The sequence below is a fragment of the Sus scrofa genome, chromosome 4, assembly GCF_000003025.6.
Source record: "Sus scrofa isolate TJ Tabasco breed Duroc chromosome 4, Sscrofa11.1, whole genome shotgun sequence".
Lineage (NCBI taxonomy): Eukaryota > Metazoa > Chordata > Mammalia > Artiodactyla > Suidae > Sus > Sus scrofa.
The window spans coordinates 68,524,201-68,549,702 of NC_010446.5; the positions used below are offsets into that span (position 1 = coordinate 68,524,201).

The 25,502-nt window shown below is 43.4% G+C and overlaps 1 protein-coding gene and 3 non-coding genes across 11 annotated transcripts in view; all 4 read right to left on the bottom strand.

The window, feature by feature from the left end:
* The window catches only part of TRIM55 (tripartite motif containing 55), a 43,679-nt gene extending 36,952 nt beyond the window's left edge, over positions 1–6,727 (bottom strand). For 5 of the 8 annotated variants that reach the window (XM_021088507.1, XM_021088508.1, XM_013996715.2 and 2 more), the window contains exons 1-2: positions 6,378–6,727; positions 5,680–5,852 (exon numbers count right to left, since the gene is read on the bottom strand). In XM_021088507.1, coding sequence (XP_020944166.1) covers positions 5,680–5,852; positions 6,378–6,545 — 341 coding nt within the window. In that variant the 5' untranslated portion in view covers positions 6,546–6,727. 8 annotated transcript variants of the gene reach the window in all.
* On the bottom strand, positions 16,532–16,604 carry TRNAA-AGC. The gene has a single exon. It is a non-coding gene; the product is annotated as a tRNA-Ala (tRNA).
* Positions 16,735–16,823, bottom strand: TRNAY-GUA. Its single transcript is given in 2 exon segments — positions 16,735–16,770; positions 16,787–16,823. It is a non-coding gene; the product is annotated as a tRNA-Tyr (tRNA).
* On the bottom strand, positions 17,292–17,385 carry TRNAY-GUA. The gene is made up of 2 exons: positions 17,349–17,385; positions 17,292–17,327 (listed from the first exon to the last, which is right to left on the bottom strand). It is a non-coding gene; the product is annotated as a tRNA-Tyr (tRNA).

Sequence of the window (25,502 nt, forward strand, 5' to 3'; positions counted from 1 at the left end):
ATTTATCCCTTTTACCCTCCCCTTCCCCTTTGGTAACCATAATTTTATTTTGTATGTCTGTGAGTCTATTTCTATTTTGTATATAGATTATAGATTCATTTGCATTATTATTTGTCTTTCTCTGTCTGATTCACTTCACTAGGTCCATCCGTGTTGCCGCACAGGGCAATATTTCATTCTTCTTATGACTGAGTAATATTCCATTTTATAGATAGATCTCAAATCTTTATAAGCCAATTGTCTGTTGATGGGCACTTGGGTTGTTTCCATGTCTTGGCTATTGTAAATAGTACTGGTAAGAACATTGGGGTGCATGAATTTTTTTGAATTAGTTATCAGCTTTTCCAGATTATATACCCAGGAGTGGGATTGCAGGATCATGTGATAACTTTGTTTTTAGTTTTCTAAGGAACCACCCTACTGTTTTCCATAGTGGCTGCACCAGTTTACATTCCCACTGATGGGAATGTAAACTGGTTCCCTTTTATGGGACTGAGCTTCTTAAGCTGTTATCATGATCCACTTTTCTAAAACTTCAGGGTTTTGTGGGCCATGAAATCAGTTTGGGGGTCATGATCAGCATTGTTAAAATCAAAATAGAATAATAAATACCGTGAACTGCATGTGGTAAGGATAAATATTGATGTGTGTTTCAGGTGTACATGTATTTATATATATGTACATAAATGTGTATACAAATACCTATGTATACCTAAAACAAAAGTGTATATATATATGTGTGTGTGTGTGTATGTGTGTGTGTGTGTGTGCGTGTGTGTTTGTGTGTATATATATATACATGGGAAGGCCATCCATGTATGTAATGGTCATAAGATTACAATTTAAAATATACTTCCTGCTTTGAGCCCTTAACAAAAATATTTGAATACCATTGATACTGATGGGTGGCATCATGGAGTTGCAGCCCCAGGACTCAGAGAAAAGCAGAGCATGTGCTTATTTCCATCTGGAAGTCACTGGGTAACTGTCAAGTGCTTGAGGTTGGGCTGACTTTGGGCGAAGCCCTGGGTGTGGTGAGGAAGTTGTATGGACTTCCAGCTTCAAGATTTCAGAATCTGATTTTGGCAAAAGGCTTTTACACCTGGTTGCATAGGATATGTTTTCCAGGAAGCCTCCTGACTGATTTCTGCCACACGCTTGGAAGTCAACTAAGGAAAGTAAACTCCACCCCTGAGAAAATGATTCCATGTCCCAGGTCTGTTTCTGCCACTAGAATGTGAGCGCCATGAGGGCAGAGGCCGTGGCCTGTCTTCTTCTTTGCCAGATCCCCACTGTGCACAGCGGTGCTTTGCATAGAGTGGCTACTCAGTAAATATTTGTTGAATGAATGAGTGAGAAGTGAAAGGGAACTTGCCAATTAGTGGACAGTATTCCCTGGGCTCAACCATAAAACCGCTCATCTGGAGAAAGCTTGTGACCGTGAGAACGCTTGGTCACCTGGCTCTCCTGAGTGGCAAAGGAAGAGACCAGACAGCACCTGAAGACTCCATTTATAAATGACAAAGCCCTTGAGGGTTATCCAAAGGCTGGGAGGGGCGAGATGGTCTTTGGTCAAAGGCTGCTCCACCTCTTAAACCTTCCCTACTGGGTACCTCCACCTGGTGATAAATGTCAAGCAAGTGTCTGGAGCACAGTTGGTGGAAGGGGACACAGCTGACGGCAAGGCTGCAGCTCTCTTCTAGGTGTTTCCTCAGGGCAGTCTGTGGCCCGTGTACTGTTCTAGGGTCAGCAGCAGGGACCAGAGATGACATTGTAGAGCTCAGATATTTTCAGTGTGTCCAACACTAAGGTGGAAACAGCCATCAGCTCTTCATTTAGCTTCGGATGGTGATGACTTTTTCATAATGCCATAAGACATGAGGACTTCCTCCAATGTTCCTTATAGGTTTTTCCTGTTTAGATGGCAGCGCAGGGGCAGAGACACCCCCCACTTACAAGTGGGTGTATAAGGAAAACCTTCAGACCCCTTAAAACACCTAACAGACTTGGGACGGGCATGGCATGTAGAGATGTAAAGGCAGCTTCATGAGGCGAGGGTGGCTGAACTCTCAGTTGTGGTTCAGGGCACTGGTGGTGGCCCCCAGCTGTTCAGTGCAGGCTCCGCTCAGGGTGTGTGTAGCCTGCTTTCTGCTAAGTGGCTGGGACCAATCCTCAGGTTTCCTGAAGGGTGGGCATCTGATGTGGATGAGGTGTTCCTGGCAGTACCTTTACAGTTAAGCTGATCTCAAAGCCTGCCTCCAGCTCAGTTTCTCCATGTGGTGGCTACGTGGCCTTAGTTGTCTAGAGTTCCTGCAGCTCTTTCAGGATCAGCTTTTACTCGTATCTGAAAATTGGACTAGGGGTCTGTCTTCTAATCAAGTATGACACAGTGAACACGTGAATTTATGTGTTCCTTGCTGAAATCCCACTAAAATGAGAGTAAGGGAATCAAAAGGTATAAATCAATAAGGACAGAGAGTTCCCTGGTGGCCTAGTGGTTAGGACTTGGAGTTTTCCCAGCTGCAGCCCAGGTTCAATCCCTAATCTGGGAACGGAGATCCCACAAGCTGCTACATGCTACAGCCAAAAAATAAATACAGATTTAAAAAAAAATAAGGACAAAAATGAGCAAAATGAAAGCAGAGAAGAGATGTCAACCAAGTGCTGAAAATTGGGACCATCTGGATGAACGGAGGTGACCTGCCTGAGCTGCACTGTAGTTGTGCTGAGAGCCTGCAGGGGAGAAGCGTACAGGGAGCAAGCTGCTCCCCCTGCGAAGGCCCTGGGGCTGCAGAGGCCACGCACTCGGGGGGCGGGAGTGTGGAGAGGCTGGAAAGAAGAGGACTTTTTGCACATTTGGGGGATTACTTGAAGGCATGCTCCCTAAAGCAGTAGATAAAACCAACAAAGAGGTCAACCTCGAGCCAGAAACAAGGGCTTCAAGCCAGGGGAGAGGAGGTGAAGCCCAGCCACGCAAGGGCTCAGTCCTCCCTGTCTACAGTTGCAAAGTCGAGGACTAGGAGCAGACTAGCAGCATACTCCTCCCCTGTCACTGGGTGACAAATGGCCAAAGAACAGCTGAAAGAGTTAAATGTGGTTCCCTCAGTGCTCAAAGAGAGAGTAGGGCAGAAAATGCAGCCCTGGAGTTCCGGTCATGGCTCAGTGGTTAACAAATGCAACTAGGAACCATGAGGTTGAGGGTTCGATCCCTGGTCTTGCTCAGTGGGTCAAGGATCCAGCGTTGCTGTGAGCTGTGGTGTAGGTTGCAGATGGGGCTCGGATCTTGAGTTGCTGTGGCTCGGCAGCTACAGTTCTGATTAGACCTCTAGCCTGGGAACCTCCATATGCCGCAGAAGCGGCCCAAGATATGGCAAAAAGACAAAAAAAAAAAAAAAATGCAGCCCTCATTTGAGGTCTTGTAGTGCTATTGGAATGTTTAAAATTATGCATGTGCATAGGAATTACTTTGACTAAAATTTTTTAATATTTTAATAAGGTGTTAATAATAATAATAACTACAATCTCACATGATTATTATGAGAATTAAGGAATTACACATGATTCATGTGTCTAGCAGCCTGAACAGTGGCTGACACATATTCAACACATAATTGTTTTACTTTCTGTGTTTTACAGTTACTCGTTATTATGTTCATTATTAATATTAGTGAAATTAGTTCCTTCTCTCATCATCCCACTCCCAAACTGTGGCTAGTTCAGCACCAGGCAGAATGATAGGTTAGAAGGCCAGGTTTCATTGAGACCTACCATCTCCAGCCATTCTGTGGGAAGCCAGACTGGACCAGCCTCCTCCCCTATCTGCGCCCACCCTGACCATGGGCCAGAGTCAGTTCATTTCACTCTATGTATCCTCGTTATTCCAGAGTCACCTAACATACCCTGGGCCTTAGGGTTCTGGGCTGGTAAATCTGCCAGCCTCCAGGGAACAACTGGGTTTATGTTCAAACATGTGCCCAAGCCCTCTGTACAATTTGTGGTTTCGCCACTAAGTAAAAATGTCCCAAAGGCAAGTCTCAACTTCCAGAAACACCAGCATAAGAAGAATTTGATAATCACAAAAACACTGCTAGTCTACTCAGTCATGAGTTTCGTTGTTGGAAGTTTGGTTCATTGCTTTTATGCAGCTTGTTCACCCGGGCACTGTATTTGGCAGTCGCGCTGCACAGACTTTAAAGCCAGGATGTGTCTTGTCATTTTACTACTGCTACAAATTTTTAACATCTCCTCTTTTCTGGATTACATAACAATTACTATTATTATTTCATATCATTCAAGCTCTCACTCTGCAAGTAGCAAAACAGAAAATTATTGCAATAAATAGAATGTGTAAGAAGATTTATGGGGTTGCATAATCACCTGGCACTTAGGGAGCAAGTATTCCGTGCAAACCACTGTACTAGGCACTGAATCAGTTGTTACATAAAGAGCCTTAATGATCAGTTGGTTATTATTTGGCTGGTTAATTTAAGAGACAGTTTATCTATTTGCATCTTAAAGTAATGAAATAAAATGAGATCAAATCGTAATTACAAAAATGGTACTTTCCTTCTTCTCAAGAGATTTTGGAAGCAAGGGAAATAGCCAACTCCATCTCTGCAGTACGTTGTCAGCAATTCTTCCCAGTGCCATCTATATCCTGGCACTATCTAATTTAGTTTTGAATCTTAAGCAGAAATGAATAGCCATAGCGATGATAATAATTATATGTTAGGTTTATAGAACAGCTTTCTTTCTAAGAGCACAAGGCTCCTAGGGCCCTGCAGATGTTCCATGAGTCTACGTCTCCTAATAGGAAGCACAGCGAGGTCATTTCTAGATGGTCTCAGTATTGCTATCTGGTGTTGTGGGCTGCACTGACTGTACCATTAAAAAGGGGGCTCTTCACACCATGCCTTCTAGGAATGAACTCCTGCAGTGTTGTCTTTAGGAAAGGAATACTATAGCCAATGTGATTCGATGAGTAAGATGCACCCACTGCCCCTTTTTAATGACTGATGTGTATACTGCGTGTCAATCAGCAAGTGAATGCCAAGAGCCCATAGTACAACCTAGAGAACAGGGAAACATAACCTGAGCACCCTCTTCTTCTTTTTTTTTTCTTCGTCTCTAAACTTTTAAGTTGCTAAAGCTTAGGACTCTGCCTTGCTTTGCTCCTTTCCAGAGTCAATACCATGACCACGTCAGAGGATTTTCTTTTTATGATTCTCCTCTAGAAAATTTTAAAGTGAGACTGTCTGATCTAAGAGGTTGATTTTGGAAGATGTCATTTCTGTTAATTTCCTATTGTGTAGACTCTGGAGCTCTAAAGGACCTGTGAAGTGCAGAAACGTCTCCTGTGGATGTAATACCAGGCTGGGAGCAGGGGCAGCATCATGCCTCTTTCAAGATCACCATCTGGACTGGATTAGTGATAATGAGTTACTTCATTCTTAAATTGATAGAAAAGCATGGGCACCAGCTTCCTTCTCTCCTCCCAAGAGCAACTCTCTCTCCCATTGGTAAGGACTGACTTGGAAAAACATTTTCCTATAAAACAATTAGCCCGTGATTGGCAAACAAGCATTCAGTATAGCGACCCACTAAAACAAACAAATAAACAAAAGCAAGCTTCCAACGTGTTTGACACGGCCGGCGGGGGCAGGGGAGGGGGGCGCATACCTGGTGGACTCTTGCTTGTAGATGTCAATAATATTCTCCACCAGCAGGTTTCTCTGAAGCCCGTATATCCCATGTCTGTCCAAAACCACTTCGTGTCTGCAGGATGGGCAGCGGAATCGGCCCCCCGAGGCCACAGTGGTGCCTCCTCTTGTGGGCAAGTACGGGTTAGAGGCCTGTTCTTGCCGAGCAAGAAAAGAGGAATTGAGCATTGCCACAGGTAGCTTTCCTGGGACCTCCTTTCCCTCTCAGTTACTACAAACAACATCAACTCCTTGCTGGGAGATAGTAACTGGTCCCAAAACACAGGACCAACCCTCACCCATGGTCAACTGCAATGTGCCATTTTCAGCATGAGGTCCTTTTCCACCTAACGTTTTCATAACCAAAAGTTCCAGCCAGAAACTCCAACAGTAATGCCTTGGGCAGTAATTCATTTACAATTTTGAAACAGATTCAATGTTTCTAAAAGGACAAATATGATTCTTAATATTTTAATAAAATTAGATTTGAGAGCCAGGAGGAGGCTGATGGCAAAGCACAAAGCAAATCACTTTTAAAAATGGTCTTTCTTTTTGGTTGTTGTTTTAAATAAATGCAACCTTAGAACGCTTCCTAGAGAAATTCACCTCAGACTTAAGCACTTGATTGGGAGATGAGAACATTTTTTCCCTCTACCCCTAGATTCCAAACAAACCTACCTGGAAAATGTCACTGGCACATTTCCTGCACAGGTTGTGCTGGCAGGGAAGAATGACCACGGGCTTTGTGAACATCTCTAGGCAGATGGGGCAAATGAGTTGCTTCTCCAAGTTATCCATGGTCTGCTGCTCTTTGGAAAAAGACTTGTAATTCAAAGATGCGCTCATCTCCTGGCCGTCCCCGTGTGCACTGCCAGGGAAAGCGTGCTTCGAACGGTTTCGGCGAGTGATTCCTGGAAATAATTCCAAGGATTGTACAATCAAGCGTCCTTTACGTTTCTTTTGGTGGAGGACATTGTTTCAGGCTGGGGTTCAGAGCAGTGCTCGAGCTGTTTTTAGCAGCCGAGGGTCACGTGACAGCTGGCTGACTTCTCCATATAAGCCAGTGACAGGAGGATGGATTCTGACAGGTGACAGGGAACAGGGGCCAACATTCCTGGCCCAAGGAGTGAAGAGAGTGGGTGGGAAGGAGGACTGCAAAAGCCATTTAGACAGGGGTTGTGAGGAGCGGGAGGTGCCGCTGACAGTTGTCAACAACAAATGGGAATGTTCGTGCCGAGTCACTGAGCTATGCCCTCTGTGAGCACTCAATAAGGACTCGGTGACGGGCTTCTCCAGGACTGGGGAGAATGTCATCCAAGTAGAACGAAAGCCATTTCTGTGTTGAGAATTTAGGAAGCCAGTCACCAAAAGGAGCAATGACCCCCCTGCCTGAGGTGAAAACAGACAAAACAGGTCCTGAAGAGCATCATCCTGGCTTCACAAAGGTAGTCATCTAAAAAGCCTCGCTTCGTCTTAACCACTTCCTCTTTGTGAGGGTCAGGAAATGCGAAAAATTCCAACTTAAAAACTGATTGCTAATCTTTTCACCATAGGAGGCTCCACAAAATTTTAAAATATCCAAATGCCACTTGATGATCCAGGTTTTTTTAGAAGTTGTGAAAGAAAGCTCTAGTGTGCGTTTCCCTCCCTTTTGCCTACTCCTCTTTCATCCTATACCCCACCCCCACCCCCAAAATGCCCAGAAAATTGGACAGCCTTTAAACATTTAAATTTAGTTTCCATCGACAATCAGTAATACAGTAGTAACTGGGACATGGGGTCAGACCCCTTATTTCGTTTTGCCACACAGTGGGGAACAGATGGCAGGGCCATCTTCAGTGGACATGAAAACCGAGTCCTGCTTCCAGATCTGGGTTTTATCTGGTCTGAAATACCTATACCCCTTGGCATTTGTCTCACTTACCAAGGTGATTTTTTTTTTTTTAATGATAGTTTCTCTGGCCATTTCCTGGACTGTTTCTTGAGCCATCAGTTTCAGTTCTGATATTTGCCGGGATTTTGTGAAACCACTGTTTCAGCTATATGTTTTGTTTAAATATTTAAAATCAGATCAAAAATGAAAAAGAAACACGTCTATTTTTTATGTGCTAAATTTGCAGTTTTATTTCTCCTTGATTTTAAAAACCTCCTGCAATGAACACCTTGTGTTAGCACATCCCCAGCGTGCACTTAATTACCAGCAAAGAGTAGGGGGCTGTGACTGGTCATGGGTGCCCTTCATGCTAGTGCACTGAGCGCTTACTGAGAATCTAATAAGCTCTATTAACAAATAATAAGTTACGCGTATTCATAAACCTTTCAGAGATCTTTGGAGAATTTTCTTATTCCTTTCAATAGCTTTTTAGCAACTACAGCGAAGGAGAGAACTGGTGACATTTTTTTAGTGAGTAATTAGTTCACCTAGCTGAGGCGTTAACTGTGTTTATTATCACATGGGCTGTGATGGTCTGAGCAAGACATGAGAACTCTTTTCTAAACAAAATGAAGTTTCTATTGTAAAAGACCTTGCAACCTCAGGAAAAGCACTTAAATGAGTAATGTACATTGTAGCCAAGCCTATCCTTTTAAGAGGAAATCATTCCCTCAAAAAATACTGGTTGAGGAGTTCCTGTTGTGGCTTAGTGGGTTACAAACCCAAGGACAAGGGTTCGATCCCTGGTCTTGCTCAGTTAAGGATCTCATGGGTTAAGGATCTGGCGTTGCCATAAGCTGTGGTGAAGGTTGAAGACCTGGCTCGAATCTGGTGTGATGTGGCTGTGGTGTAGGCCAGCAGCTGTAGCTCTGATTTGACCCCTAGCCTGGGAACTTCCATAAGCCACACCTGCGGCCCAAAAAAATATATATTGGTTGAGCGTTTCTCAGGTGTCTCTATTGTGTTCGGCTCTGGGGATTGAAAACTGAATAAGACACAAGTCACTGTCCTCAAGGAACTCAGTCTGATATATAGCAGAGATAAAACATGCATATACAGAACCACAGTCCAAAGAACATGTGACAAAAACTGCAGGATGTGGAGGAGTCAGGAGGGCTTCATGGGTGGGGTGGCATTTGAGTTGATCCACTGAGGAACTTAGATGTTGATGGGCCTGTTGTTGCAGGGGACATAGGTGGAGCTTTCCAAGAGAAGGCACAGAAGCAAAGACAGGAGTGCAGGGAAAGCTCAGAGCAAATGGTGCTTTGGGCTGGAGTACAGAGCATGCTGCTGGCACACTGGCAGCCTGTGGACACTGTGCTGAAGAGTTTTTAACACTTAATAAATTAGACAACAGGAAGTCGTTGAGAGTTTCCCTGAGAGCTCTGCATTGGTTACATTTATCTCAGTGGTGGCTGGGATGGGCGAGGGTGAAGGTGACCTGGCTAATGACCAGATGGGAGATTGTTGCCAGTAGCCTAGGTGAGAGGTCAGATGCCCTGGCACCGGGCGACGGCAGTGGGAAAGGAAAGGAGGAAGTGGACTCTGGCAGCGACGAAAGTAAAATCCACAGAGGTGACTCAGATGCCTGAGCCTGAGCAACCACGGGGATGCAGTGAGAAGCTGCACAGTGAGTCAGGAGAGCCAGCTCCCATGTCTGCCTCGCTGGCTGATCCTGGGAAAGTGACCTCACCTAGCTATATTTCAGTCCTTTCATCTCTGAGTGGGATTCATAACCTAACTTAGCAGTTTTGTAGAAAAACCACTCTGTACCAGCACGAATTTTGACATTGAGACTCCCCAGTTAAATTACTTGCTGTAGAGTTGTGCTCTCTCCTCTGCTCTCTGTTATTCTCTGCTCCTTCTTGATCTCTGCCTTTGATCTGGCTTTGAAACTGCTCCTGGAAGCTACACAGGGAACCAGTGCAAATCCCACAGGAGGAAGAGCCAAGTTGATGGCTGAGAAGCGCCTTCCCCTCCTCATCCTCTTTCCTCTGTTCCTTGCTCCTCCCCTCTCTCAGAGACCAGCCGTCTGGGATTGGGGGATGTGAATTGGGAGTGGGACAAGGCGGGCGGGGGGGGGGCAGAAAATTTTTGTCTGCTCCCAAATCATCCAGAATCTGAGAGATGGGGAAAAATTCTGGACCTATATCAGAATTGAAGTCACCTTCAAGGCTCTGGGATTTGGAATGGACTTGGGCCTCCACGGAGGTGTGGAAACTAGCTTAGTCTCCCGAAGGTGGCCTGGATTTTATGGGGGTGTACAACTTCCTCACCTCTCCTACCCACCCCACCCCACCCCCACCTAGCACAGGGGGTTGAGGCCAACCAGGGGCAACCACACAGGACATTGCCACAGTTTGAGGTGCGCTGTGCCAGGGGTACAATCAGATACATTGAGAAGTGGAAGCAAAACCATCGTGGCTCTCACTTTCTCCAGAAGTTTCCCAATTCCCTCATCAGTCAGAGGAAGGAAGATGGATCCTAAGTACCCGAGTTTATACCTAACAGTGGAGTTGGCACTGAGGGCTGACAATAGACAGAGAGGACTCTTGACCTCTTTCAGCCTCTAGCTACCAGGCCAAGGGAACTCAGGCTTAAGGGTCCAGGGCATAGGAGTGAAGTGTAGACCTCAGTGTGTGCTTCATCTCAGGAAGGGAGGCAATGAGGTTCTAAACTCTCCTGCTTTTAGTACCAACACAAACATAGATATTTGCAGAGTACCAGTCACTTCTTAGAATAGACGTCTGTAATAGATATTATTATCTCCATTGAGTCAACTGTGGCTCCGTGAAATTAAGTAGTTGCCCAGAGTCATATGGGCAACTAGTTGTGAAGCAGATTCAAAGACACTTCTTTTGACTACAGAGCATGTGACCTCATTCACTAAGCTCCACTGCACTGTCCAGAGCCTGCAGCACACTGTCCATTAGAATTTTCTGCAATCGGGAATTCCTGTCATGGCGCAGTGGTTAAAGAATCCGACCAGGAACCATGAGGTTTCAGGTTCGATCCCTGGCCTTGCTCAGTGGGTTAAGGATCCTGCGTTGCCATGGCTGTGGTGTAGGCCGGCGGCTACAGCTCCGATTCGACCCCTAGCCTGGGAACCTCCATATGCCGCGGAAGTGGCCCAAGAAATGGCAAAAAGACAAAAAAAAATAAAAATAAAAATAGAATTTTCTGCAATGATGTAAAATTTCTGTATCTGTGCTGTCCGACCTCTAGCCATAAGTAGCTATCGAGTACTTGAAATGTGTATAGTGAGACTCAAGAACTGAATGTTTAATTTCATTTATTTTAAACTTAGGTTTAAACAGCCATATGGGGCTAGTGGTTACCGTATTGGACACCAGCCCTAAAACATGAGATATTAAAAAATCTTTGGGGAAAATTGAAATGTGTATAAAGGATTCTCCAGCAGGAACTGGGTCTACCTCATTGGTAGATTTTGTACTTTCTGATTAGGGTGACATGAAACTCCTCTAACCCCAGAGTAGTAAAAAAAGCATCATCAACTGTAGATTCCAGCTTGCAAAACAAGACAGAGCAAGCAGTCTGGGGATAGGAGGCATTAGTAAGCGCCCAGGGAATAGTATCAGGAATGCTAGAATGTCCTCAGCATTTCCTTTACCCATGTTCTCTTTGTCTCTTGCACACAGGTTCTCTAGGTCTCTTGCACACAGGTAATTGCAAACCCATGTACTTAAAAATAACCTAGGCTTAGCTCAAGGAACTGGGTAGTCATTCCTCAAACAAGAAAGATGAAAAGTGGAGCTAAAAAAAAAAAAAAAAAAAAGATAGATACTTGATGTTCCCCTTGTTGCTCAGCAGGTAAATAATCTGTCCATGAGGATGGGAGGGTTCGATCATTGGCCTTGCTCAGTGGGTTAAGGATCTGGCATCGAAGATGTGGCCAGGATCTGGTGTTGGTGTAGCTGTGGTTGTAGGCGATTTACCCCCTAGCTCAGGAACTTCCATGTGCAGGTGCAGCTGTTAAAAAAAAAAAAAAAAAAAAAAGATACATCTTAAAAGAAAAAAAGATACAGTTTGAAGTGAAGCAGTGAGGCAGAGTGCAGTCCTGGTGGAGGAGAAAATGAGAGGAACTAGAAGGCTGATCTTGCCTCTGGCTCAGCCTCCAAGATAGAGGAAAGTGAATTCTTCCTTCGCGTATCCACCAGAAGAGAGAAAGCTGGTGGCTAGTGGCTAGCTAAATCATTAAAACAGGGAGAGAAACACCAGATGATGTGGATATGGTGGATATGGAGACAGAGTTGGGGATTGTGGAAAAAGATTTAGTTAGACGGCAACACTAGGTTATGGGTGGACTGAGACTTTCAGGTCAACTTCAGCACTAGTTAAGTCACCTAAAAATTTAAAATTTAAAATAAAGCTCCTAAAAATGAAATCCTATGCTTAAAAAAAGAGGCCAATGCTTAATATTTTGCAGACCTGGTCCTCTTAAACAAAGACGAGGGAGTTCCCTGGTGGCTCAGTGGGTTAAGGATCCAGAGTTGTCACTGCTGTGGCTCTGATCACCTCTGTGGTGTGTGAGTTCAATCCCTGGTCCCAGACATGGGCTTGGCCAAAAACAAAAATAAAAACAAGACGGTGAGGTTGTTAATTCTTCTCTGCATTTTCATCCATCCACCCATCCATCCACCCACACATCCATCTCTCCCTTCCTCCCTTGACTAGTGGGAGTGCTCTATCTAGACCAAAGGCAGCACTTCTTTTGTTTTTGTTTTTTTGATTGTTTGTTTTGCAAGGCTTTTTTTGGCTATTCCCATGGTATGCGGAAGTTCCTGGGCTAGGGATAGAACCCGCGCCACTGCAGCAGCTCAGAGCTGGTTTTTCAAGTACCAGGCTCTGTTGATCAGTCCTGCGGGATATAACCCATCTGACCACAGGGGACATAATGTTATTTGGGAGGAAGGTGGTATCCTGGAGCTCAGAGTGTGATCCAAAAAAGCACTTTCTAACCACTATTCAACTTAAGAATTCGCCTCATACAACAAATATACTAGGGGAAAAAATTACACATACTGGGAAAAAATACAACCCAGGACTCTCAAGGAAAAGGATTCTTGCATTCTTACACCAAGGACCCAACTCATGACGTCTACAAAATACTTAACATTCTCCTTTTGTCTACATTGTGAGTCTTTCAGTTCAGCTGTTTTTCTCGCAATAGGCAGGCTGAATGTGTGATTTAAAAATTTTTAATGAACAGAAACATTTTTATAAAATCTAAAATAAAAAATTAACTGACTTGAAAAGAACTTAACAGAAGCTAATGTTTCTTTCATTAGATAGTTTGCAAAGTTCTGGCTGAAAGCTTTTTTTCTTCTTGATAATTACTCCTCCAAATTTATTGTTCATAAATTTTAATTCCTCATAAATATCTCTAAGGAAATGTTTAAAAACTAACATATTGTTCTTTCCTCTGAACATTTCTTGGCATAAATAACATGCCAGAAATAAACAGTGACAAAAGTAGCAAATACTTTAGCCTAAGGCCTGACCAGTGGCTATACCTGAACTCTTGACCTTGGCTTCAAGGTCAAGGAGTCTAGGCTCCATCCTCAATGCACACAGTCTAAACTTACCTCCCCTCCACCCCAGCCTGCCAGTTGATTTCTCTGAATTCACTTTTGCCTTGTCTTCTGCAATTTGTTTCTCATGTGTCACTGTCTATTTAAATCCCATTAATGGTCATATTACCCCTAGCATAAAGATATTAATACTCATCGATACTAAGACCTGACATGATTTGGCCCCTACTTACCTCTCTGACCTAATTGTCCAATAGAAATAAGATGTGAGTGACAAATATGAGCCATATGTGATTTTAAATTTTAAGTAGCCACATTAAAAAATCAGTGAAATTAATTTTATCAATACATTTTGTTGAATTTCAAAGCATATTAATATTATCATTTCAACGTGTAATCAGTATTTTAACTAATGAGAAATTTCTGAATAGAGATAATTAATGTCTTTCTTTCCAATCTGGAGGTCTTTTTCTTTATTTTTCTTGCCTTATTGCCCTGGCTAGAGACCCCAAAATGGACTTCCTTGCTTTTTTTTCCAGATATTAAGAGGAAAGCATTCATACTAAGTATAATGTTAGCTGTGTACTTTTCACTGATGCCCTTTATCAGGTTGGAGAAGTTCCCTTTGCCGTCCCTTCCAAGTTTGCTGACAGTTTTAAAAATCAGGATGGATGTTGAATTTTGTCAGATGCTTTTTCTGCAGCTACCGAAATCATCACGTAGTTTTTCTTCTTTAGTACTATGACAAATTACTTTTTTTTTTTTTTTTCAGTCTTTTTAGGGCCACTCCCTTGGCATATGGAAGTTCCCAGGCTAGGGGTCCAAATGGAGCTGTAGCTGCTGGCCTACACCACAGCCACAGCAACCCCAGGTCTGAGCTGCGTCTGTGACCTACACCACAGCTCATGGCAACACCGGATCCTTAACCCACTGAACAAGGTCAGGGATCAAACCTGTGTCCTCATGGATACTAGTCAGGTTCATTTCCACTGAACTATGATGGGCGCTCCAAATTACACTGATTTTTGAATGTTGAACTAGTCTTGTTTTCTTGGAAAAAACTTCTTGGTTGTGATGTATTTTCCTTTTTATATATTGTTGGATTTAATTGGCTACAATTTTGTTTGAAATTTTTGCATCTGTATTCATGAAGGATACTGGTCTGTAGTTTTATTTTCTTGCACTATCTTTGCCTGGTTTGGGGATCAAGATAATGCTGGCTTCATAGAATACACTAGACATTACTCCTCTCCAATTTTCTGGAAGTTTGTGTATAATTGGTATTATTGCTTCCTTAAATGCTTGATAGAATCCCACTGAAGGCATCTGGGCCTGGTGTTTTCTTTGAGAGAGAAATAAATGAGTTAACTCATGTGAAATAACTAGAACTGCGTCTGGCTTGTAGGAAGTGCTGAATAAATGTTAGCTGTTATTTTTTCCAAAAATTTATCTACATTTTCAGTTAAAATAATGTTTATTTCAGAACTTAGAAAATACTTTTAAATTTTAAGAAAGAGAGCAGTTCCCATTGTGGCTCAGTGGAAATGAATCTGACTAGCATCCATCAGAACACAGGTTTGATCCCTGGCCTTGATTAGTGGATTAAGTATCGGCATTGCCTTGAGCTTTGGTGTAGGTCACAGACACGGCTGGGATCCTGCATTGCTGTGGCTGTGGTGTAGGCCAGCAGCTACATCTCTGATTCAACCCCTAGTCTGGAATTTTCATATGCAGTGGGTGCGGCCCTTAAAAAAAAAAAAGAAAGAGGAGTTCCGGTGGGGTTCAGCAGTAATGAACCTGACTGCTATCCATGAAGACATGGATTTAATCCCTGGCCCCACTCAGTGCATTAAAGATCTGTCTTTGCCTTGAGCTGCTGTGTAGTTCCCAGATGCAGCTGCGATCTGGCTTTGCTGTGGCTGTGGTGTAGGCCTGCAGCTGCAGCTCTGACTTGACCCCTAGCCTGGGAACTTCCATGTGCTGTAGGAGTAGCCCTTAAAAAAAAAAAAAAAAAAAATCAAGAAAGAAAAAATCGTAATAATCCTACTACCCAAAGATAACTAGTATTAACATTTTACTACATTCTTCAGTGTTTTCTACAGATAACTTAAGCTTTATACTGTTGTTGTTTATATTGCTCTGTACCTGCTTTATTCACTTAACGTTCAGTTATTAACATTCCCATGTCAATAGAAGTTCCTAATAAGTATAATTTCAGTGGCTATACTATTATATGGTCATAAAATTTGTTTTTATGAAAATCATGATATATTTTAAGTGAATAATTATACATTCAATTAAAAGAATTTTAAATGGGGGCTGCCCTAGAAAATGAAAGATATTCCAAAAAAACCCAGCAGGTTGTACCTATTAGTAACAAAAAGATACAGGTTGTCTAAAATCCTAAAATGGGCATAGGATAAAAGTATTTTTCATTTCTTAATTGTAATCTTCAAAAAAGGGTGCTTTTGTCTAAAAGATTTATATTTTGTGTTGAGAACTGCGGTATGGTTTCAAAAGCTTTTTCATGGTTATATTCTAGAACATCAGGATAGAATTTATTACCAGAAAAGCCTTTGTGTGTGTTCTGCTGAATTTCTCAATCTTTTGGTGTGTGTATATTCGCGTTTATTTTGTTTTTGTCCTGTCTTTGTTTAACAAAATAGACTACACTCAAGGGCCCTAGGTAGAACTTTTCTCCAATTGATTACCTCTCAGTGGTGGCCTCTAGTTAAATCACCACAGTTAATTCCCAGAAGGAAAACGGCATTATAATCCTCCTCCAACAAGAAGCCTCTGGTCCAGGGCTTTCTCACGTCCTCACCTATCCTCAGGAACACTTTGTGCCTATGTATCTCGGATCTGCCAAGAGCCAGGCACCCCTCCGTATTCAGTCGAAATGGACCAGGATAGTCCTCGCCCCCTAGGCTCAACGTAGGTTTAAAGTAACAAGCGTCCTTTTCCGAGTTCTGTTTTTATTTTGTTTTTCAGTCACTTCCCCCTAAATATGGGCAGCTTAGATTCAGATGGGTCCCTGTAAATGCAGCCATCAGTCACGAATCACAAAAGACTTAGGGTCCACAGACGCGACTGCAGTCCTCTTGCGGGGCGGGGGTGGGGGGGTGGGGAAGTGCGAGGAGAACCAATTTCGTGAACTCCACAAAGCAAATGGTCTAAAATTTTAAAATTAGAAAAATTAAACCCGTGAGCACCCATTACCCCTTATCTGGGAAGTTTTTAGTAGCGGTAACCTTAATGTCCCCCAGCTTCTCACTTGCCTGGTGGCTACTCGTTAGAGTTGAAAGGGAATTGAAAGCAAAACTGCCACGTGAGACTAGGAGAAAAACTGGAGGATGCGGGCATCGATCCCGCTACCTCTCGCATGCTAAGCGAGCGCTCTACCATTTGAGCTAATCCCCCACCGCTGGCCACGGCTGGTTATCTCTTCCCCTAGAGAGAGGTCAGACTATTTAGAAATGAAGATAAAGATTCTTGACCATACTCTTGACCTTGCCCCATAATTGAAGCCAAACTAACAAAATGTGCACTCTCCTTCGAGCCGGAATCGAACCAGCGACCTAAGGATGGCCGCGGACTTGCGTCTACAGTCCTCCGCTCTACCAGCTGAGCTATCGAAGGGAGTGGAAAACTGGTGCTTCAACTTCGCTCCATAACTTCTAGTCATTTCTCTACGTTTCCTGCGCTTTCAGCAGCGTTTCCTAGTGATTCCCAGGTTCCTTGAGCGCTAACTTCTCGGCTAGCGAGAAATGCAGCCGCAGCGAGCACTCGCGGCGCGGCCCTGCCTCGCTCTCTTAGAAGGAGGTCGGAGACCTAGCTCCTGGGAGCCGGCGGTTGGCCCGCGCTGGCTTTTTCTGTGCGACTCAAGGGCTGGGAACCACCAAAAACGCTTTAGAAACAAGCAGAAGGCGGGCCGGCAGCCGCCTTGCGGAGCACGAGCTCAGTGCCCCGCTGGGAACTTGTAGGTCACGTCTCCGCTCCCGGATCTGCAAAAGATTACGCACCCAAACAAAACGATAGAGCCAGTTTCTACTTGGAATGTGTTAGCGACTACAAATCTTCCAAAGTTTGACAAAAAGTGTACTTGTCTCCTTCGAGCCGGAGTCGAACCAGCGACCTAAGGATGCCTCTTAGTTAGACAACCAACTACAGTCCTCCGCTCTACCAGCTGAGCTATCGAAGGGACGGCTGGGTCGCTGTTTCCCCGGGGATCCGATACAAAAGAATTTGGCGCGAGTTGGCCTCTTGGCCAGAGATCAATTGAGCATGCGTAACCGAGGGGGCGGGGAGCAGAGGGGGCGTGCCCGGGTGTTTTACGCGTGCGCAGAAAAACCAGCCGCTGCTCTTCCCCGGAGCCTGTCTGGGCGGGAAAAGGCCTCCAAGTTGAGTGTCAAGTCTCAGGCTCCGAGGCAAACACCACTGTCGCACTTTTCCCTTCCTACCCTTTGTTGGGGGACTTACTCTTGGTTGTAGCTTCACCATTTTGTAACCTTTATGTCCCTTCACCTTTCCTCCTGGAAGGGGCCGGTGGTGCAGGGTAAGACTGACCACGAGTCAGAGGACCAGGTCCCAGTCCTTCCTCCTCTCCAGCAGTTCTGGTCACCTTAGTTTTCAGAATCAGAGATTTTTTTACTTCCTCTGGGTTCTGCAAAGCACAAAGGCCAAGAGATGTTTTCCGCACTTGGAGGGCGGAGAGCTGCGGCGCCTCGTTTCCACTGCCGCCTGTAGAACTTTCCAGATGTTCTCAAGCACTTCGGGGAGGCCGGGCTGCGCATGGAAGACGGCAGCGCGGGGGCAAAGCCCAGGAGAGGAGGGGCGGTGCCGGCGGGTTCCAGGTAGGAAGGGGGTAGGGAAGCCCCAAGGTCAAGCCCGTAGGTCCCGGGACAAAGCTGGCTGCTTTGGTTCCCGGAGGCTTATAAGATACTTGAAGACCTTGAGGTCCCTAAGGCACTAAACTACCTTACCAACGTTACGTACACTGGCGTTTGGAACCCGTTCCTGTTTTACATTTCTTTTGACCAAAGTGTTGATTGAGCCCCTTGGTTGTCAGCAGAGCAGGAAAACTAATGTTTTGGGTTCGGCCCTCGAGACCATTTTAACCAAGAGGGCATAATGCTGGTTTGAGCAAACTGAGTTTTTATTTTCAAGTTATTTGTGGAAAGGAGTTTAGGGTTAGTTCTTAATCTTCCCCCCCCCCCGCCCCAGTAGCGCAACAAATCCCCAAAGTAAAAGTTTTAATAAAATGTGAAGATGTGTTAAGGAAGAGAAAAATGTGAGCTGGTGTTTATGTGGGAAAGCGGCTTCTTTAAGACTCCATAAACATGGTTAAAAGGAGTTAAACATTGAGGCTTGGGGGTGGGGCAGGCACAGACGGTTTGAACGAAATGATGGTGGGTTTTATTTTTGTTTCCTAGCAAACATTTTGCCATTTTGGGGGCACGTAACCAGCTGATAGCTCTTTAGAGTTATATCGTGTTTCTGAGTTTAAAAAATATTATCTCGGAGTTCCCATCGTGGCGCAGTGGTTAACGAATCCGACTAGGAACCATGAGGCTGCGGGTTCGGTCTCTGCCCTTGCTCAGTGGGTTAACAATCCGGCGTTGCCATGAGCTGTGGTGTAGGTTGCAGATGCGGCTCGGATCCAGCGTTGCTGTGGCTCTGGTGTAGGCCGGTGGCTACAGCTCCGATTAGACCCCTAGCCTAAGAACCTCCATATGCCGCGGGAGCGGCCCAAAGAAATAGCAAAAAGACAAAATAAATAAATAAATAAATAAAATATACATATATATATATATATATATATAAAATCTCCATGAGAAGTGGGGGAGATACGTTGCACCCCTCCCAAGTTTATGGACAGAACCTTGTAAAGTGGGCTAAGAGAATAGGGCCTCTGTCTGATTCATACCTTCTATTTTATGAGAGTGGCAGTAAGGTGTTTATTATCTGCTCAGGTCACTGTGATGGAACACTGGCCCCTTAGTGTAATCCCCTGCTGCGCCTTCGTCAGCCACACCGGGGTGATATACTCCAAGAGGGCCAAGATGTTTCTTGATTTTTGGTTTTTGTACTTGTGATAGAAATCCACGACACGGTGCCGCCACCCCCCCGCAAAGTTCTTGAATTTTATCCCTCAGACGGATGCTGATGATTGAATATTTGTGTTCCCCGCCCCTCCCCCAAGTTCACATGTTAAAAGCTTAATGCCAAACTGATGGTATTTGGAGGTGGAGCCTATGGGAAGTGATTAGGCAGAGCCCTTAGGAATGGGATTAGTGCGTTTTTAAAAGAGGCCTCAGAGAGATCCTTCTTCTCTTGCAGTTATAGGAGGATACAAAAGAAAATCAGGGACATGGAGAACAGACTTGTGGTTGCAAGGGGGAAGGAGTGGAATGGACTGGGAATTTGGGGTTAATAGATGCAAACTATTGCCTTTGGAATGGATAAGCAATGAGATCTTGCTGTAGAGCACTGGGAGCTATATCTAATCACTTATGATGGAACATGATAATGGGAGAAAAAATGTATGTATGTGTGACTGGGTCACTTTGCTGTACAGTAGAAAATGACAGAACACTGTGAACCAGCTATAATAGAAAAAAATAAAAATCATTATATGAGGATACATTGTGAAGTGTTGGACACATACAACTGCATCCCTCCTTCCTAGGAACCCAGTGAAAGATAATATATACAAGAAGAAAAAGTCTAGTGTCTCATGGAAAACAAAGTAGATACAATCAGCAAACCTGAGCTTTTAAATAATTGCTGGAATGTGGAAGGCAAATAAGATTGTATGGACACATAGCCCAGAATGGAGAAAATCACAGCTCAGAGTACACATTCTAGAAGCTTGCAGAAACAGAACCAATCTCCCCATGGAGCTCCCAAGAGGCTCTGGGCACAGAGGTAGCAGCTCAAAGGTCAGAGGTCCACTGCACTGCACAGCTGCTGCTGCATTTGCCCCAGCTGGAGCTACCTGAACTGCTTAAGCAGAGTAGATTTGCCTGGAGAGAGCTTATGGCTTGAGTATAGGGCTGGGGAGAGAGGCAGAGTAGAGCCTAATAATAATACACATGGAGAAGAGGAAAGGCTGCCCACCCCACTCTCAGAGTCCATCAATAGGTTGGCACTTTGGGGCATCTTGGGCCAGCACCATGTAAATGAAAAAACATGCTTTTCCTTAGGCCCCAGGCATTTAAAAAATATGAATATGTGTAGTCCTTGACTCATGAGTATGAACATATGTCTCCCAGATATTTGAGAGGAATCAAAAGCAACTTAAAAGAAATAAAGTCCAAGATGAACAAACAAAACTGACTCAGAAGGAAACAGATAATGCACGGAATAGTACAGAACTGATTTTTAAAATGCTAACTGATATCCTTAGGCACATTGAAGAGGATATTGTAGCAATAAAAACCAGAACAAGCTGATATTAAAAGGAGCAATGATGGAGTTCCTGTCATGGCTCAGTGGTTAACTCATGAGGATGTGGGTTCAATCCCTGGCCTTGCTCAGTGGGTTAAGGGTCTAGCATTGCTGTTGCCGTGGTATAGGCTGGCAGCTGAAACTCTGATTTGACCCCTAGCTTGGGAACCTCCGTATGCCGCATGTGCAGCCCTAAAAAGAAAAAAAAAAAGCCATAAGAGAAAATTTGATTTCTTGAAAATTAAAGGTGTGATTGCTAAGGTGAAAAATAACATTGATTATGGCAAAAAAAAAAAATCAAATTTAAGAGAAGATAAATGGAAAGTATCTCCCAGGACACCAAAATAGAGTGAGCAGAAAATGTAAAAGTGTGGAGGATAGACCCAGACAACCCAATAACTATGTACTCAGAGTTCCAGAAAGAGAATGCAGGGACAATGTAGAGAAAGGAATGGAATAAAGGCATTAGTCACTGAAAGGGCCATCCAAGTAGGAAGAATGAAAAACAATCCTGCCTGGACACAGCCTAGTGAAATTCTAAAGCACTGAAGATAAAAATGAAACCCCCAAAGCTTTCAGAGATGGGGAAAAAACAAACACACACACAAAAACAGGTTAGCTACAAAGTAATAAGAATCAGATTATGAACAGATTTTTTTTTTTCATCAGCAGTTCTGGATGCTAGAAGACAGCAGAGCAAGGCCTTCAAAGTTCTCTGAAGAAGTGATTTTGAACTTAGAATTATATAACCAGTCGAAGTACTGATCACATATGAGGACAAATAGGTAATTCACACTTAGGAAGTCTCATAAAGTTTAAATCCCATAATTCCTTTCTGAAACATTAAAAAATAAACATTACTTGAGGTTGTTATAAGGACTGGTTTCTCCAGGGAGCAGAAATTGACACATAAGTTGAGTATAAAATTTTCTTGAAGAAAATTTCCATCTGTGAACGGAACAGGGGAGGACACAGGATTGGGTGACGGTAGCTATTAGTGATGGATGCAGACTTGACTGAGTCTCTGCCAGCCCACTTGGTAGCTGCAGAGCAACAGTTTCCCTGCAGTGGACCCCTGAGTTGGGCAGAAATGGCCAGGACATATGACAGCCTAGCTCAGTTACTGTCCAGAGGCAGATAACCTCTGCTGGAAGGCTGAGGTGGAGCCTGTAGGAGTTAAAACTGAGAGGGTCTCAGTTAACCATCCTCCTTGCAGCTGGGCAGTGAGTCCTTTCTGGAAAGGCAGTCTAGCAGCAAATACATGCCACAGATGTTCTTCAGTGAAACAATCTAAGAAAGAAGAGTACTCAGGATTAAAAAAAAAAAAAAGAATCAATGCAGAAACTCAAAGTAAATACCAGGTTTCCAATGATGCAGCAAGCCAAGAAAGCAATCAGGACAAGTTAGGAAAAAACAAAAGAGGTCAGAGGGCTCTAGGAAGATGATCTTTGAAGGAAGTAGATTCTTCCAAAGTAGTAATGTGATTAAGAAGAGGAAAAACTTAGAGGTATGATAAAGGCATGTCACTTTTTTCAAAAAGCAAACCAAAAATAATTAGGAATTTCTAAAAAAAGTATGAAGAGCTTTGTAAGGACTCATGGTCCATAGAAATTATCATAATAAGTGAAGTCAGAAAGACAATATCATACAAGATCACTAATAGGTGGAATGTAATGAAAAATGATACAGAAGAACTTATTCATGAAACAGAAACAGACTGAAAGATCTTAAAATCAAACTTGTGGTTACCAAAGGGGAAACACTGAAGGGACAAATAAATTGGGAGGTTGGGATTGACATATATATACTACTGTGTATGCAATGGATGAGTAACAAGGACCTATTACAGAGCACAGAGAAATCCACTCAATACTCTGTGGTGGCCTATATGGGAAAAAGAGTCTGAAAAGGAATTGATATATGTATGTACATAACTGATTCACTTTGCTGTACACCTGAGACTAACATAACATTGTAAGTCAATTATACTGTTTTAAAAAATAAAATAAAAAATTTTGAAAAAGAACTCATAGTCCAAATATAAAGCAAACTGAAATCTGGCATAATTTTGAGAAATTGATGACGGTCATGGGCTAACTTCTGCTCCTCTCCATTCTTATATTGAACCTCTAACCTTGAGTATCTCAGTGTGATGATCTTTGGAGATAGACCTTTAAAGAGATAATTAAGTGGGGTCATTAGGGTGGGCCCTCATTCCCTATGACTAGTGTCCTTAAGACATTAGGGTATAGGGAGAGAGAGACTTCAGACACACAGACAACCATGGGACCATGCAGCAAGAAGGCACCCATCTGCCAGCCAAGGAGAGGGGCCTTAGAAGAAACCAAACCTGCTGACATCTTGATCTTGGACTTCTACCCTCCACAACTGTGAGGAAATAAACTGCTGTTTAAGCCACTCAGTCTGTGTATTTTGTTATGGTAGCCCTAGGAAACTAACAGGGATGGTAAGAAAAGAGAAATTTGGTTTCTCTTCTGCATCCTTTGGTATTGTTTGCATTTTTGTTTGACCATGTGTAAATGTGTGGGGCAGACTGTCCCATCATTGTCATCTACTACAGCATTTAATAAAAGTTGCTTTAAGAAGAAGGAACTGAGAGTTCCCATTGTGGCACAGTGGAAATGAATCTGACTAGGAACCATGAGGTTGCAGGATCCCTGGCCTTCCTCAGTGGGTTAAGGATCCGGCATTGCTGTGAGCTGTGGTATAGGTTGCAGACGCAGCTTGGATCTGGTGTTATTGTCCCTCTGGCGTAGGCCGGCAGCTACAGCTCTGATTAGACCCCTAGTCTAATGCCTCGGTTGTGGCCCTAAAAAGACAAAAAAAAAAAAAAAAAAAAAAAAAAAAAGGAGGAAGAAGAAGGAACTGAGCTGAGGCCCAGAGATCTGAAATGACTTACCTTCAGTAACAAAGTTAAACAGTGACAGATGAGGTCTCAGATCTCCTAAGTCACCAGCTAGGACTCCTTCCTTGGGATTCCTTCCTTGGCACTCCTTAGATGCATGAGACAAACTGGATGCTGGACTGCTTCCTGGGAATAAGGAGGGTGAAAGGTGGTTTCTGATGTCAGGCCATGTTAGATGATGGCCAGGGCGTTCTGAGAGAAACAAAGAGAACTCTCTTCTCATCTCTAGAACCAAAGATCAAGTTCCTAAAGTTTGGTAACAGCAGTGCTCCACAAAAATTTTCAGGATACCCTAGGATCTGAAGAAAAAAAGCCGAGGTTCAACTTGAAAGCTCTACACATATCCACATGAAAGAACTTTCATGTTCTTTCTTCCAGCTGAGGAAACCATTCTGCAGATCGCAAGGCTCTACCAAGAGAAGTTAAATACTTTCTTCAGGGTGACCCTCCAAATTGGGGGAGCAGGGCTGAATTCAAGTTTATCGATTCCACATCCATGGCTTTTTGTAAACATGTGCTATCTCCAAGAATGTTATTTGTGAGAAATAATGGAGATGATGTTTCCAAGGTTGAAAGTGGAAACATTCGGGAGAACTCTAGGAAAGCTACAGTTGATACTTGTTTTTTTCGTGGTAATTAGTCTTTATAAAGTCACCACAAACACTGCTTTAGTGAATGAATACTGAACCATTGCCCCTGGGGAAAAAGCAAGGTTAAGTGCCTGTGAGCCTCTGTTCAACACATTTCCATCATTAAGTGATCAATACACAATCTTGTTTTTTTGTGTTCTGTTAAGATACTTTATGTTGTTGATTCATTAACATTGAACTCATGGCCAACAGCACTATTAATCATACTTGAAAGAAACTTAGCCAACGTTCATATGTTCTCCCTAAGGCACATTATAACCTCTTGCACTGAGGAACACTAGTCAACACTTCAGCACATTTTTAAACATTTTAAACTGAAATTACCAACAAAAAGCACAAAAATGAAAAAAAAAAAAAAAAAAAAAAAAAAAAAAACCAAAAAACCCCCAAACGCTTGTTTTCAGTAAGAGAGCTGAAACAGAAACATAAAATGTTGCCTTGCCAACTTCCGTTGGGAACAGGTGCACTGGACAACTGGTATTTTTTTGCTCTCCTGTGTGTGTCTATGAATGACCTTGAAATCAGCACAATGAATATCAATTTTGGGGGTTACAAATAAATATTAGCAAGTAGGCAAATTCACAAATATGGAATCTGTGATAAGAATTGACCACTATTAAGCTCCACTAAATCCTGAATTATATACTGAATCACTAGATCAAAAATCTAAATGAAACTACCTCCCCCCTCCCCATCCCCACCTCCATTGAGGAGGTTAACAGGAGCCCTTGTGCTACAGGGAGTTGGCAAGACCAACCCATCCACTTCCCAGGGCTCCATAAGCCTCTGCAAACTCATTTGCAGTCTTTCACACTCAAGGCAAGTAGGGCAATCATCTTGTCCATACAGTGTCTTTTCCAAAGGTATGATTTGGAGGGTGGGCCGGGGGAGGATGTTGCAGCGATATTTTCTTCAGATATTCATATTTATTCCGTTACCAAACATTTACTTAGTCTCTGCTATGTATGAGACATTGTTCTAGGGCTAGAGACGAAGCAGTACACAAACCCCTATGCTGAAGGAACACACATTCTAAAGCATCAGACAATAAATTGGCAGTAAATAACATTCAGAGTAGGCTGACAGGGGTGAGTACCAAGGGGAAGAATAAAGCCCAGGTAGATCTAGAGTGTGGAGGGCACTGTGCTGCTAACAGTGGACACTGACCTAGGACAAAAGCAAATGAATTGCTTCAGAATATATACATATTCACCCACACATATTTATTTTAAATGGTGGCAGATAAAGTCCCTTTAGAAAAAGTTAAAATTTGGAGTTCCCGTGGTGGCGCAG